The 16,545-nt window shown below is 38.6% G+C and overlaps 2 protein-coding genes and 1 pseudogene across 3 annotated transcripts; 2 read left to right on the top strand and 1 right to left on the bottom strand.

The window, feature by feature from the left end:
- The first annotated feature begins 2,199 nt into the window (after positions 1-2,199).
- LOC122876672 (nuclear factor 7, brain-like) lies at positions 2,200-5,823 on the top strand. 2 transcript variants are annotated; one of them, XM_044197277.1, is made up of 3 exons: positions 2,211-2,297; positions 2,388-2,717; positions 3,120-5,823. In XM_044197277.1, the coding sequence occupies exon 3, from the start codon at positions 3,421-3,423 to the stop codon at positions 4,846-4,848; it is 1,428 nt and encodes a 475-aa protein (XP_044053212.1). In that variant the 5' UTR covers positions 2,211-2,297; positions 2,388-2,717; positions 3,120-3,420; the 3' UTR covers positions 4,849-5,823. The 2 variants fall into 2 exon arrangements, with proteins under 2 accessions (XP_044053213.1, XP_044053212.1); XM_044197278.1 differs by lacking the exon at positions 2,388-2,717 and having other exon boundaries at positions 2,200-2,297.
- A 1,165-nt stretch (positions 5,824-6,988) lies between these two features.
- LOC122876704 lies at positions 6,989-9,607 on the bottom strand (annotated as a pseudogene).
- Positions 9,608-10,330: 723 nt separating this feature from the next.
- On the top strand, positions 10,331-15,529 carry LOC122876705 (nuclear factor 7, brain-like). Its single transcript, XM_044197333.1, has one exon. It carries the CDS (start codon positions 10,516-10,518, stop codon positions 11,938-11,940), a length of 1,425 nt encoding a protein of 474 aa, XP_044053268.1. The 5' UTR covers positions 10,331-10,515; the 3' UTR covers positions 11,941-15,529.
- The last annotated feature ends 1,016 nt before the right edge of the window (positions 15,530-16,545 follow it).

The following is a 16,545-nucleotide window of genomic DNA, read 5'->3' as shown; positions in this document are numbered from 1 at the left end:
ACACAGGACCAGAGAGGAGACAATCAAATATTCATTCCTCACCCCTCCTCTCTTTCTCTTTCTGCAGCTCTAGTTCTCTCCAGCTAGCCTGTAACACGCTGGAAACAAACACAGTCTCTGTTCACATCTGCTACCTTAACCCTCAGTGTAGAGGCTCTGCTTGTGTATTCAGTTATTCAGAGTTCCTGGGGGAGAGCTTGGGTTAACTGTTACATGGAATGAGAGCTGCATTTGGGGTCAAATGCAGAACAAGGACACCATAACGCTGAGGAAAGGCTGTCTGGTTCTGCTGTTGGAGCACACATACATACATACATACATACATACAGTGTATTCTTTACTGCAAGTACTAACCTGCACGTGCACATACAGCGGTCACCCAGTGGTGGAAGAAGTTCTCAGATCTTTTACTTGAGTAAATAAAATACATAAGAATTAGGAAATTGTACTTAAAGTACCTAAAGTAAAAGTACTTATTATGCAAAATGGCTCCATTTAAAGTGTTACATTTATCATATATTTATTATTGGAATTTTATTCCTGATTCATTACTAAGCAGCTTGAATGTTGTCAAGGTAGAGCTAATTTGAACTACTGTATATACTGTTGGGTGGTTTCATCTATAATAATGCATATTTTATGAACGGATATTTGACGTATAAAATCTTGATCTGAAAAGTATATAGTGACTAGCTCTCAGATAAATTTAGTGGAGTAAAAAGTGCAATATTTTCCTCTGACATGTAGTGGAGTAGAAGTGTAAAGTAGCATAAAATATAAGTAATCAATTAAAGTACAAGTACCTCAAATTTGTACTAAAGTACAGTACTTGAGTAAGTTAGTACATTCATCCACTACGGTCACCATACATAGAGTGAGACATGTTAGATATGTTCTGATATACTAGATATGTCTTTATGTTTCAGTGTAATCACCTGCAATGCATAAAATCATTGCAACAGAAAGGTTTCAGGCATTTAGTGAGCTGTTTTAGGGGTTTTAATACAACTTTAAAGACAAATTTTAACTTTTGTCGACCTCCAGTGGTAAAAGTTGATGTTCAAATTTTGATGAAGCAAATAGTAACTAAAAAGTGTGTGTGGACAAAGCAGTCATCTGATTAATTACTTAGAACAAACTTAAAGCAAAGTTTAGGAAACACTGAGATCAGCTAACTCAATAATAAATATGACTGTAAATGAAATAGTGAGCAGATTATGTTGAGTGCATTTATGGAGACGATTCTGCACATTTTCGACATTTTCACAAGGGGGCAACAAAGCTTGAACTTTCCTTATAGGCTGTCCAATATGTTCAACATCAAACTTCAGTGTTGGTTTCTTCTTCAAGCATCAACATTACCAGAGTGTCTCTGAAAAGAAATACTAAAGTTGGATTATATATTGTAATAATCTGACACAATCCTGTTAAGTCTAATTTACCTTAAATAAGAAAGAATAGTTTTTAGTATTTACAGTAGTTCTGAGGGGTTTTGAAATGAAAATAAAGAAAGTGAAACAGACAAAAACATTTTTGCTTCGTGTGACCCTATAAATTAAATTCTGCCAACTAGAAAAACAAAAGATCAGAAATCAGAAAGATGAACATGTGCCAATTTGGAGTCCAAAGGTCAGGCAATAAAATAACTATAAAACAAAGTCCAAAGATAGTGAGAGCTGTAATCAGCAATAAACAAAAGCAATGAACAAAGAAATGTTTCTGAAAGTATTTTCATATATGGATAGATGTAAAAGCTCAAATGAGCAAATCATAATTAATCACAAACACAAATACACACCTCCTTAATGTTCCTTCACATCATAATAAGTGTCGACTTCAAAGAGTTTTACATCAGTGGTTTGTTCTGTGTTTCCAACTGTTTCTCTGTCTTCACTGTGACGAAGTATTTTTTCTCTGTGATACAGTAAAAATCAGCTGTAACATTTTCTAGGGATAAAAATCTTCACCTTCCTGTCAGAGTTTAAGACCAGATTTCTCACACTGGTCAGATCATCACACAGAGGGAGACGGAGGGTTAAACATGTTTGAGTCCAGAATGAATTGAAAGTCTTCCAGATTCTGAAGGACAGTTTGCAAAGTATCCTGTTTATCTGCTGGTAGTAAAAGCAGGCAGCTGCATATACTACCAATAATGATTAACTAATGAAAGAGGTTGGTGAAATTGAAAGGTAATTCTGACATTGTTCAACAGAGCCACGACACCATTACACTGTGGGAGATCTCTAACTGCTCGTTTGAACGATTTTAAGCAGCAACCTGAAAAGACATTTTTTCTGGTGAGTCTTGCTAGATAATTTGGATAATAGCAGAAATGGCTGAGAAAATTGTTCTTTTCAAAAGTTACTTAGATTGTCATTTATGTTTAGAGACTTTCAGAGATCCTGTGTCTCTGAGCTGCAACCACAGCTTCTGTTCAAGCTGCCTGCACAAATTCTGGGAACAAACTGAAAACAAAAACTGTCCCATTTATAAAAGAAAATCCTCAACAGAAGATCCTGTGGTGAACTTTTCACTGAAGGAACTGGCTGACTCCTTTGCTGAGAGACAGAAAGCTGGATCATCTGAGACAGAAAAAAAGAGAAGAGAATAAAGGCGTGCTGAGATGTAAACATTCAGACGTCCCTAAATTGTTCTGTGAGGACGAGCAGAGAGCTGTGTGTCCTGTCTGTGAGTTTTCTCTCCACCAGAGTCACAAGGTGATTCTTAGTGAGTTTGTTCTAATGGTGTTTAAAAACATTTACCCAGTAAATGTTACATACATTTGGCTGCTTTGACTTGTGATGAAAAGGAGAATACAAGAAGAAATCTAAATAAAAGCTTTCCCATGCATGCACGTTAACTGAGTGTTCTTTATTTAGTCCATTTGTCTGAAATGAACACCGTCAAGCAGACACAGTAGCAACATGTTTCCTGTTTGCTGAAAACATGTTGTAAAACTAGTTTAGTGTCAGTCGGCCTGTTGAAATGTTCAGTCCTTGTTAGGTTAAAATACACATTACTCTCATTGTTTGTTGCATTTTATGAGTATTTTTACTCTTTATTTAGTAAAAGAAAATTACAGATCGCATTTTTTTTCTTTTGGTTTTGTCTTCCTACAGATACCGAATTGTCCTGCACTGAAAGAAAAGTATATTTCACTCTGAAAGACATCCTGACAGCTCTGTCTGCTGGTGACATAAGTACATGGCAGCATTTCCTACTGTTAAATATTCACCTCGTGACAGGCAGATGTAAATGAAAATGAAAGTAGATTTTGACATTGTTGAGAGAAAGAGCTGAGACGCCATTACAGGGTGTGAGATCTCTGCTGAAAAACACACATTTGGACTATTTGAAGCAATCAAGGGAAGAGACAGTAACTTGGTGAGTCTTGCTATTGAAAGATAACTTCAATAACAAATGGCTGAGAAAACCGCTCTTCTTGAAAGTTTCCTGAACTGCCATGTGTGTTCAGAGACTTTCAGAGATCCTGTGTCTCTGAGCTGCAACCACAGATTCTGTTCAAGCTGCCTGCACAAATTCTGGGAACAAGCTAAAAACAAAAACTGTCCCATCTGTAAAAGGAAATCCTCAAAAGATAACCTGACAGTGGACTTTGCACTGAAGGAACTGGCTGACTCCTTTGCTGAGAGACAGAAAGCTGGATCATCTGAGACAGAAAAAGGAGAGAAGAAGGTGGAGGTGGTGTGTAGTAAACATCAAGAAGAGCCTAAATTGTTCTGTGAGGACGAGCAGAGAGCTGTGTGTCCTGTCTGTGAGTTTTCTCTCCACCAGAGTCACAAGGTGGTTCCTATAGAACAAGCAGTCAGTGACCTGAAGGACCAGCTGAAATCTGACTTAGAGTCTCTACAGGACAAGAGGGACAAATTCAAACAAGTGGAGAAAACATATAATGAAGTGATTCAACACTCCAAGAAGCAGCTGTTGTCCACAGAGCAGCAGATCAGAGCAGAGTTCAACAAGCTCCACCAGTTCCTGAAAGAGGAAGAGGAGTCCAGACTGGCAGCTCTGAGGGAGGAAGAGGAGCAGAAGGGGAAGACTATCAGCAGGGAGATGAAGATGATTCAGGAGCAGATCTCCTCTCTGTCAGACAGCATCTCTGCTGTTGAAGAAGACCTGCAGAAACACAACGTGCCATTCCTCAGCAGTTATAAAGCCACTCAGACCAGAGCCAGAGTCCAGCGCTCACTGTCAGAGCCACAGCTGGTCTCAGGAGCGCTGATAGATGTGGCCAAACACCTGGGCAACCTGTCCTTCAGAGTCTGGGAGAAGATGAAGGACAAGGTCCACTTCAGTCCTGTCATTCTGGACCCAAACACTGCAGGCCCCTGGCTCCATCTGTCTGATGATCTGACCAGTGTGAGAAATGTAGACACCAAACAGCAGCTTCCTGACAATCCAGAGAGAAACACAAAGTATGCCACTGTTCTGGGCTCTGAGGGCTTCAGCTCAGGGAAACACAGCTGGGAGGTGGAGGTGGGAGACCATCCTGTCTGGAATGTGGGTTTGGTTAAAGAGTCAGTCGACAGGAAGGGGGAGATACGTGTCTCACCAAAATATGGAGTCTGGTGTTTATTACATAACAGTGGAAAATACACTAATGTTCTTGGTAAGACTGTCACAGTGAAGAAGAGTCTCCAGAGGATCAGAGTCCAGCTGGACTATGACAGGGGGGAGGTGTCCTTCTACAACCCTGAAGACATGACTCACATCTACACTCACAGAGACACTTTCACTGAGAAACTCTTCCCTTATTTTTTTGTTTTCAGGTCTGGTGATGCCAAAACCACTGATATCAAAATCTGTCAGACCGAGATTTCTCTGTGACGTTCAGACGTGTTAGTGTTAGCGAAGACTTTACTCTGACTTCACTGCCTGTCTAGATCTCATTGGAATAATCAACACAAACAGTTAATCCAGAAAAAAGAAATGTGTATTCAATCCTGAAACTGTATTACATCATCAGGTGAAGCTTTCTTATAGGTACAAATAAATTAAATTTTTTGGAGTATAATTTATTGGCCTGGTTAGCAGCATCTTGTATTTATATAACATATACTGTATCCATTATACCAAATACATTGTTTCCAGTTGTGTGATTCTTTTACTTTTATCGTCATCAGACATCAGTTTTGATTTGTAAGATTTCTGGATCTTCTGATGAGTTTTTTACATTTTACACTTAGACTCTCAGTGGTACAGTGCATCAAAACACATGCTGGCTCGACTGATTATTTGTTCTTTTGTTGTTCAACAGAACATTTGTTGTATCTACTGTGTGAAATGAATTATGTGGTAAGTGGTTTTCATCTTTGTTTATTGTTTTCATGCAACCCACTGTAAAAACATGTACACGTGAATCATTATTTGAGATTTGATTAAATTTATTTTTGGAAAGACCTTGAGCAATTAAGGATCTGTTGCTTTGTTGTATAGTAGTATCTGTCGTCAGTTCTAGTATTTGATATTCTTGGATCTTTTGATGAGTTATTTCAGTTCAGATCTGTTGTTTTACTCTGAGGAAACAAGTGTTTTAATATATTTTTATATTGATTCAGTCTTTAATTCTAACAGTGCTTCTTCATAGAGTATGTGATATTTTTTGTAGCGTAAACACGGTCAATAACATGAATGATAAACGGCAATGTCCAGTTTGTGATCAACATAAAGGAAATATCAACAGAACAATTTATTTTACTGTTTATGTTTTTATTGAATCAATTATATCTTCATAAAATGTACATCAGATGGATGCTGCTTCACATGATGTGTAATTAAATCACCAACAGTTTTTATTCAGAATTTTGTGTCTGAGGCTGTTTCCAGTTTCTTTACATAAATCTGTCCAGTGGTGGAATATATCTAAGTACTTTTTACTTCACTACTCTCATCTGACAGCTTTAGTTACTAGTTACTTTTAAATGTAATTTTATTTTTTCATATTTTTGAATTTTTGTTCTATTGTTTGGACAAAACAGGCATTGTGAAGGTGTCACTTAGGGCTCTGGGTAATTGTGACAACATTTCTCACTATTTTTGATTAATGGAGAAAATAATAAGCAGATTAATTTATAATGAAACTAATCATTACATTACATTAATGCATGAGTAATAATAATCTAATGATATATATATATATATAAATACAATCGCTAATCTTAAACCATTAATGGTTAAATCACTTTTTTCATTTTCAAAACAACTAATTCCTTACTGAAACTCTTTCAACTTCAACATTTATGGACAACCTAACTAATTTTGTAAAGTCACATGACTAAATAACCAATTCTATATAAAGAAATAAAGAAAGCAGAAACAACGTCATACCACCCTGAAGAAGGCTAAATAGCTTAAAACATGTGAGGAATAAAGCATGGCATATTGGAGAAGAGGTGTACTGATTCTCACACTGGTCTGCACCTCACTGTGTGTGTTCTCAAAATTAGAAACAGTCAGAAATCAAATTTAAAAGATGGTTCAACTTTACCCTCCAACAACTTCACTGCATAATTATAAACTCTAAATAAGGCAGTTCACATTTTAAATTAAAGTAATAATAATTTACAGCAGTCTCCTTAAGAAATATGACTTGTTTTCCTTTTTAGACTTTGTATGGCTTAAAAAACAAACAAGGAGAAGCATTGCAGTTGATAAGCATTACATTAACAAGTTGAGTCAGTCAGCAGGACTGAATAATGCTAACAGTGTATGAAGGGAGGGATGAGGGTAGAAATGGATGAGCATTACCAAAAAGACAACATTGTTTAGGAAATGGTTTCACTATTACATTTTATTAATGTCTAAACTTACTTAATGCAGTTTTCAGGGACAACATGCTCACATATACATAATGTCATCAACATTATTGAATGTACAATATATATACAGTATGTGACTGCTTGAACAAGTTTTCTTCCAGTAAACATCACAAGATGGAGACAAAGTTCACATTTTGTTGACGGTCAGGTTATTTTGAACACTGAACATTTCATTTCCACCTTCTGTCATTTATTTACATGCATATTATTGTTTTCTGCACAGGTTGATCAATAGTACCACCTCTTAGCAGTTTCTGATAAGCACCAATTTAGCCAAAAATTATTCAAACTGAATCATATCTCGGACATGATTCTTTTCAGCTCTTAAGAGGTCGACATTTATTTTTATATCAGTTGTACAAGATACAGATTAACACTGAATTTAAACGTTTTTTTCCCTTTTCTGCTGCTTTTCGAGAAAAACTCCACTCAACTGCTCAATAATATATATAACAGAAATACATACAGGGAAACATAAGTAGCTGCATTAGTCCAGTTTTTCCTTCCTCCCACCACACACTTTGCACCGCAAACATTTCACTGTTAAAATGTAAATCAGTGACATCATCATGACTGACACAAGCAACAGTGTGATTACATCAATGGAGTAGTACTGAATCCTGGACATCTTGTAGGAGTCACTGTTTAAGTGAGCAGCTCCCTTGTGTCTCGTGACAAACTCGATCCAGAACATGGCTCGGTCCAAAGGCTTCAGGGGCTGGTCTCTGTGCAGCCTGGAGAGCTCCTGCACGTTCTCCCTGTAGGACGCCTCATAAAGCACCGCCTTCACCGCCTCCAGGATATTGTCTGTGTTCAATGTGCAGCACTTTGGCAACGCCCCTCGCTCTCATCCCGAACAGGTTATCATCCTGGTCAAACATCAGAGGAAGGCCGACGATGGGAACTCTGTGGTAGATGGCCTCTTGAAGTCCGTTTGTGCTTCCGTGGGCCACAAACACTCTGGTCTTTGGGTGTCCTAAGAGGGCATTTTGGGGCAGCCAGTCCAGCGGCAATGTGTTGTTGCCCAGCGTACACGGTCTCTTCCCAGTATGCCTCCAGATGACCTTCTGCGGTAACTGGGCAAAAGCAGCAGCCACATGTTCAGCTATTTCCTCAGAAAGGTCCCCAAGCTCATAATAATGACCCCATGCTCTGCAGAGCTCTGGACAAAGTCCTCCAGATGTTGAGGAAGCAGCTTGGAGCGTTTACAGAGAAACCCGCCCATGTAGACAACGTTGGGCATGGTGGCACGAGGGAACTCAAAGGTAAAGTCAGTTCTCATCAACCAAATATCTGCTGCCTAATCGAGCTCATCATAGTGGACGTCGGGACCAAAGTGACGTTGGACAAATGGTGTGTAGTGAGGCTCTTTTATTATCACCTGGTTATTAAGTACTATTAAGGTAAATGAAACATTTTTCACCCTTTGCCAAAAAGTCATCTTATCAGTCAGTTCAGTGCCTGGTATGGGAAACACGGGAGAGCGGTGAGGTGGCGACTGTGTGATGTCCATCTGCCAAGATTGTCCATCGTACATTGAAGACCAGAGGCAGACCCAACCGATGAGCCAGAAGAACCCCTCCACCGAAGCAGGGGTCTGTCAGGACAACATTGTACTTGGCATCTTGAAAGAACTGCATCAGTTTAGCATCTTCAAACATATCTTGCATTTTATTAACCACAGCTTTGTGAGCATGATGCATCATTATCATAAGCTCCTCTCCAGCTTTGAAATACGCTGATGGTGAAGTGTGGAACTCACACCGGAGCTGCAGCATTCTGGTTGTGAAGTAATTAATGTTGTTCACATCAAATCCAGTAACAACATTGAGGGTGACTGACTGGTAGTGATGGGACTCTGCTTTGATGTACCAGCTGGTTTTGGGCTGGATCACTGTGATGTTGTGACCTCTGGAATGGAGCTCCTGGATGAGGACCTTCATGTTGACCCAGTGGCTTCCATCCACAGGGACAACAAGGACTTTCCCTCCTTCAGCACTGGGAAGAGGGCAGAGCAGTGCAACCAGTGTCACCAGTCTCAACTGGATCATCTCTGAGGTGAAGCTGGAATCATAAAAACAAGGAGAAGGTGCAATGGTAACAGGGTGACTTTAAATGTACCACTCTGATCAGGAATGTGTTCATGTTTACTGTTCATTTCCTTCTATTGTTAATGTAAATGTTCTGTTAAAAACGTCAAATAGAGGATATGAGAGAAGAGAAATTTGAAGAGGGTTGAACTTTCTCTCCTGAACCTGCCATTCATAAAACGTCCCCCAGAGAGCAGAGGGTCAGCATGGCTTCTACTATCGCTGCTGCTTTAAATAACAGAATAAATTCAGTCACATGAGACGAGGTGAGTTCTTCATGCTTGCTGCTAAATTTCGCAACACTTTAGGATCTTTACAAACATCATGTCAGGAAAGAACATATTTGGGGGCCCGAGCGCCGACAGGCAAGGAATTATTATTCTGATTCCGTCTTTTTACAAATGAATCACATTTTTGAAGGGCTAACGGTTCTCGAAAAAATGTGTAACTTTGCACAATCATCAGATCTGATGAAAAATGTGATATTTTATGGATTTCAGAAATGGGCGAGGGAAAATGGCTCTATAGCACCCCCTTGAAATGTTTTAAAATTCGGCCCCTCCTTGCAGTTTCACCCACATGTACAAAATGTGGGAGACATGTAAGATGCCAAGACGAACATAAAAGTCTCTTAGTGACATGACCTAAACCCAACAGGAAGTCGGCCATTTTGATTTCATTTTCGTATCTTTGGCAGAGGCTGAAATAGGTGTGATGTGGTCATACTTCTTTTGGTCCTGGTTAACAGCCTAGCAGCTGATGTCTGTACAGTCTGCAGTCCTGTCAAAGTTTTCTGAGTAAGACAAGTGAACAGGCTGTTATAATAATCGAGGCGTGAGGAGATAAAAGCATGCACAACAGTTTCTGCATCACTAAGATTTAAAATAGATTGGAATTTTGCAATGTTTCTCAGGTGATAAAAACATGATTGGACAAGCTTAGTGATATGTTGCTCAAAACATAAATTGCTATCAAACAGGACACCTGCAACAGGCTTGATATGTTGAAAGCAGCGTGTGACCGCATTAACGAAGCGGATATTCCTCACTATGGAATCTCCAACTATCAGCGTAGTTGGGGGGATGAGAGGAGGCAGAGTCGGTGATCGTGGAGACCACCGAGTTCCATCTGTCCCTGGGATAGTCGTGGCCGGGGACTGCTGCTGCGAGAGGGCGGTGTCCTTCTTACAGAGGGGTTCTCTGCCGTCTCAGGATAAATGAGACCTCCAGAGCTTCTCCTGATCACGGCCTCTTTCAGTAACTTGCGGCGAGAGGAGGTGGAAGACTTGACCGCTGAAAAAAGGGAGCGTCCCTCCAGTGGAGTAAAGTCCTGCGTATCCGGGATGTCAAACCTGTTGGCCAGCGGGAGTGAAGGTGGAGGAGGCAGGCGCTTAAATATTCACCTTGTGACAGAGGTAGTTGTAAACGAAAATGAAAGTAGATTTTGACATTGTTGAAAAGAGCTGAGACGCCATTACAGGGTGTGAGATCTCTGCTGAAAAACACACGTTTGGACTATTTGAAGCAATCAAGGGAAGAGACAGTAACTTGGTGAGTCTTGCTATTGAAAGATAACTTCAATAACAAATGGCTGAGAAAGTTGCTCTTCTTGAAAGTTTCCTGAACTGCCATGTGTGTTCAGAGACTTTCAGAGATCCTGTGTCTCTGAGCTACAACCACAGATTCTGTTCAAGCTGCCTGCACAAATTCTGGGAACAAGCTAAAAACAAAAACTGTCCCATCTGTAAAAGGAAATCCTCAAAAGATAAACTGATAGTGGACTTTGCACTGAAGGAACTGGCTGACTCCTTTGCTGAGAGACAGAAAGCTGGATCATCTGAGACAGAAAAAGGAGAGAAGAAGGTGAAGGTGGTGTGTAGTAAACATCAAGAAGAGCCTAAATTGTTCTGTGAGGACGAGCAGAGAGCTGTGTGTCCTGTCTGTGAGTTTTCTCTCCACCAGAGTCACAAGGTGGTTCCTATAGAACAAGCAGTCAGTGACCTGAAGGACCAGCTGAAATCTGACTTAGAGTCCCTACAGGACAAGAGGGACAAATTCAAACAAGTGGAGAAAACATATAATGAAGTGATTCAACACTCCAAGAAGCAGCTGTTGTCCACAGAGCAGCAGATCAGAGCAGAGTTCAACAAGCTCCACCAGTTCCTGAAAGAGGAAGAGGAGTCCAGACTGGCAGCTCTGAGGGAGGAAGAGGAGCAGAAGGGGAAGACTATCAGCAGGGAGATGAAGATGATTCAGGAGCAGATCTCCTCTCTGTCAGACAGCATCTCTGCTGTTGAAGAAGACCTGCAGAAACACAACGTGCCATTCCTCAGCAGTTATAAAGCCACTCAGACCAGAGCCAGAGTCCAGTGCTCACTGTCAGAGCCACAGCTGGTCTCAGGAGCGCTGATAGATGTGGCCAAACACCTGGGCAACCTGTCCTTCAGAGTCTGGGAGAAGATGAAGGACAAGGTCCACTTCAGCCCTGTCATTCTGGACCCAAACACTGCAAACCCTTGGCTCCATCTGTCTGATGATCTGACCAGTGTGAGAAATGTAGACACCAAACAGCAGCTTCCTGCCAATCCAGAGAGACACACAATGTATGCCACTGTTCTGGGCTCTGAGGGCTTCAGCTCAGGGAAACACAGCTGGGAGGTGGAGGTGGGAGACCATCCTGTCTGGAATGTGGGTTTGGTTAAAGAGTCAGTCGACAGGAAGGGAGAGATATGTGACTCACCAGAATATGGAATCTGGTGTTTGTCACATGACAGTGGAAAATACACTAATGGTCTTAGTGAGACTGTCACAGTGAAGAAGAGTCTCCAGAGGATCAGAGTCCAGCTGGACTATGACAGGGGGGAGGTGTCCTTCTACAACCCTGAAGACATGACTCACATCTACACTCACAGAGACACTTTCACTGAGAAACTCTTCCCTTATTTCTATGTTTTCAGGTCTGATGCCAAAACCACTGATATCAAAATCTGTCAGACCGAGATTTCTCTGTGACGTTCAGACGTGTTAGTGTTAGCGAAGACTTTACTCTGACTTCACTGCCTGTCTAGATCTCATTGGAATAATCAACACAAACAACAGTTAATCCAGAAAAAAGAAATATGTATTCAATCCTGAAACTGTATTACATCATCAGGTGAAATTTTCATACAGGTACAAATCAATTAAATTTTTTGGAGTATAATTTATTGGCCTGGTTAGCAGCATCTTGTTTTTAATCAGACCACAATATAACATATACTGTATCCTTTATACCACCTCAACCTCATACCATCCTGATGAAGGCTAAATAGCCCCAAACTTGTGAGGAATAAAACATGGCACATTGGAGAAGAGTTGTGCAACTTGTTTATTTTTGATGGAGTTGTATTGATTCTCAGTCTGGTCTGCACCTCACTGTGTGTGTTCTCAAAATTAGAAAACAGTCCGAAATCTAATTTAAAAGATGGTTAAACTTTACCCTCCAACAACTTCACTGCATGATTATAAACTCTAAAAAACGCAGTTCTAACTTTAAAAAATAGCATTTACTCTAATCTCAAGAACAAAATTTATTTATTGTTTAAAAAATTGTTTCACTACATTATCTTATTTTGTAACCTACTTACAACCTACTTAATGCAGTTTTCAGGGACAACATGCTCACATATGAATATTGTCATCAATATTATTGAATGTACAATATACACAGTATGTGATTGCATGGACACGTTCACATTTTGTTCACAGACTGGTCATTTTGAACACTGAACATTTTATTTCCACCTTCTGTCATTTATTGATATGCATATTATTGTTTTCTGCACAGGTTGATCAATAGTACCACCTCTTAGCAGTTTCTGATAGATTTCTCTTTTATACATATCCTTCACAGAAATCCCATTCTGTGTGTCAGACATACTGTATGTCCAGAGTATCTAAGATGTTGTTGCTTCATCAGGAACCAATTTATTCATATCATCTCAATAAAATTATTCAGATTTTTTTCTTCTTTTGTTTTAAGAGACCAGGCTGGAAAATTTGAGTCTAGTTTGTCTAAACTTTCATGTAACTTGAGAATTGTGAACAAAAATATTAAATTCAGCCTTATCTTGGCACTTAAAGCCACACTCAGTTTGTATTCTGTCACCATTAACAACTGTCAAGCCTTCATTTGGTTGAATAATAAGAATAATGATTCGTTTCAGACAGATATGTGATGCCTGATGGCTTCCATAATGCATTTTATATGTTTTATAGTCATATACATGACAGTATGTGTTTACATATAAAAAGCTCTTACTTTCCTGACAGGCTGTCCAGTATGTTCAACATCAGTCACTTCGCTGCCTTACTGCCTGTTACTTCTTTGTGAATAAAACTTAAGAAAAAATGTACTTTACAATATAGTTTAAAGTGCTTTCACACACACACACACACACACATATATATATATGGTGCTGGAAGGTAAATCAACTTCAGTGTTGTTGCTTCTTCAAGCATCATTATTAAATGATCTCTGAAAAGAAAAACAGAAATTGGGTTTTATATTATTGTGATATTATATATCATATTACATATAGATACATTAAAGGTATCTTCCAGATGGTTACTACAATTGATTTGTGTGACCCTATACATAAAATTCTACTAACTTTTTTGAAAAAACAAATAAGCAGAAATCACAAGGAAGTACATGTACCAAAAGTCAGGCACAGGTAAATAAAAAAACTATCGCACAAAGTCCAAAGATGAGCGAGAGCTGTAATCAGCAATCAACAAGACAAATGTTTCTGAAAATCTCTTTGCATATACATGTATGTAAAAAAAGTTGAAGTGAGCAAATCAAACACGACTGCACACAGACATATACACACACATCATCATAATGTCATAGAAAAGTGTCATCTTAAAAGAGTTTCACATCAATTACTTTTTCATCATCATTACTTCCAACAGTTTCTCTGTCTTCACTGTGACAAAGTATTTTAGTAAAAATCAGCTGTAACATTTTCTAGGGATAAAAATCTTCACCTGAACCCTGAAGACATGACTCACATCTACACTCACAGAGACACTTTCACTGAGAAACTCTTCCCAAATTTTTATATTGGAAAGGCTGGTGACGCTAAAACCACTGATAGTGAAATCTGTCAAACTGAGATTTCTCTGGGATGTTCAGGAATGTAAGTTAATTGTCCCAACTTTCACCTTTAACATTGATCATTTGAGGTTTATTACACTCTAAACTCATTATTGCACTTTACACCTAAACCAGCATTCTGGATCTTTTTGTCTTTTATTTTTTCTTTTATGTCTAAAGCAGATTAGATTTGGTGTTGAGGGTCACGGAAAGTTTTTTGCTCACTGTTACTGAAATAAATTATCCAAAGTTAATGGTCACTTTTTAAGGACAATTAAGTCTAGATCACATTAAAAAAATCTGGGTAAATAAAGTTTAAACCAGATTAAAAACACATCTACAAACTACAAAACTCATTTATATCATCTGGTCCTAAACTTCAATAGGACAGAATATTTAAATGTGTTGCAGATGAAGAATCTTGCATATTTATTTCTTGCAACAAATAAGAAAGTAACTGAGGCAGTGACCAGCAGAAGTGGTACTAAATGACCATGCTCCGAAATGCTCTCGGAGAGGAACGGAGCCATAAGATCTGTCTCCCTTCAAAGAGCCGTAGTTCCACCGGGGCACGTTCAATCTGAAGACAACAAATAAACGTTTTGCTACGTTTTCGGGCTGAACGCGCCCCTGATAGGATTGTGTAGGAGTGGGGAGTATATGCCAGGTTTGTTAGCTTTGTTGTTGTGTTTTTGATGTATTAACTATAAATGGGTTAACCGATGTAATGTAAATATTTAGCTATTATGTATATTTATGTTTTGCTGTATTTAGATATTGTATGTAAAATAGGGCACTCTAGAGCACCCCAGGGTGGGTAGCCTACTATAAAAGGTTGACCTTTGTTCCAGCATGGGTGGTAATAGCCTACTGGTCATGGTAGCTGTACATAGTTGTAAATAAATACCCACATTTGGGGTTTGCTGCATCTCCTGCCTCTGCCTCATCACTTATAGTCGTGACCGCTCCCAAGGTGGATACAAAATGCAGAAACTGTATCACATTATCAGGTGAACAACTTTACAAATCAAAGCTGTTAATTATCCTGGTTATCAGCATCTAGTTTTAACAACATTGTATAGTAGTATCAGTCATCTTGGGTCTTTTGATGAGTTTCTTCAGTTTTGGATTTGTTGTTTTATTCTTTGAAAAATGCTTCTTCATACTGTATGTGACATTTTTTGTAGTGTATACATGGTCAACATGAATGATAAATGACAATCCAGTTTGTGATCAATACAAAGGAAACAAGCAGTACATTTTAGTTTAATATGTTTTTGTTTTCTGAATCAACTATATCTTTATAAAATGTACATCAGATGGATGCTGCTTCACGTGATGTGAAATTAAATCACTAAACATCTTTATTAAGAATTTTGTGTCTGAGGCTGTTTCCAGTTTCTTTACATACATCTGTCAAATAGTCATGTGACTTTACAAAAGATAAAAACAAATTATAATAGATACAAACCATAGGAGGCATTATGAAATGGTCCCATGAAATAAACAAATGTGGCATTATGAAATAAAAGTCCAATGAAATAAAAACCTATTTATTTATTTACCGAACCATATTGACTGATTTATTAATTTCATAGCCACATTTATTAATTTCATAAACATATTTATGTATTTATTTATTTAATATTGACTAAAATGGCATTCCATAGTAATAAACATTGGTCCGACAGTAGCACTCTCAGTAATACATCTTTGGATACTTCCTGACCCTATTGTAGACCTCACATTATTTGGCAAAAAGAACAAAGATAAGGAGCTTATTTTACATCCACAGATATTAAAGACCTATAGAAAATATCTACTACAGCTATGTTCACATGTATACAGATGCCTCAAAGAACACAGCTAACAAAATTGGTATTTCATTCATAGTTACAGATTTCAACATTAAAATTCACAAACGAATTAGTGATAGTGACTGGGGAGATGCTGGCAATTTTGTTAGCATTGCAATGGGTTGAAGATGTGAGACCTTTGAGAGCAGTAATATGCTCTGATTCCAGCTCGTCATTAATCAGCTTGAAGCACAGCCATTCAGACAGCAGACCAGATGTTTAAATAGAGATACAGCAAACACTATATAGAATTTAAATGATGGGACTGAATGTGACATTTGTATGGATACCAGCACATATAGGAATCAAAGGAAATTAAATAGCTGACAAGAGTGCAAAGGAAGTTGAAAGAAAGGTGTCAAAAGCAGTGTGAAGAAGAGAGAACAGGAAGGTGGTCATACAATCTTCAAAGAAAAGTAGGTGTGATGAGAAACCGGAGAGAGGAAACAATAATATCCAGGCTACGTTTTGGTCACACAGGATTAAACGGTACATTATTTAAAATAGGAAAACATAATACAGGAAGATGTGCGTTTTGTTATCAAGAAGAAACTTTAGAACATGTTGTGCTTTACTGTCCAAAATATGATGCTAAGAGAGGGGAACTGACACTGAACCTTA

This window comes from Siniperca chuatsi, linkage group LG5, assembly GCF_020085105.1.
Source record: "Siniperca chuatsi isolate FFG_IHB_CAS linkage group LG5, ASM2008510v1, whole genome shotgun sequence".
NCBI classification, from domain to species: Eukaryota; Metazoa; Chordata; class Actinopteri; order Centrarchiformes; family Sinipercidae; genus Siniperca; species Siniperca chuatsi.
The sequence above is the reverse complement of the archived record's forward strand: the minus strand, read 5'-3'. Positions and strand labels throughout refer to the sequence as shown.

What these genes read in the sequence shown, in the direction of transcription:
- LOC122876672 (XM_044197278.1), top strand. Translation starts at nt 3,421, where the DNA reads ATGGCTGAGAAAACCGCTCTTCTTGAAAGTTTCCTGAACTGCCATGTG.
- LOC122876705 (XM_044197333.1), top strand. Translation starts at nt 10,516, where the DNA reads ATGGCTGAGAAAGTTGCTCTTCTTGAAAGTTTCCTGAACTGCCATGTG.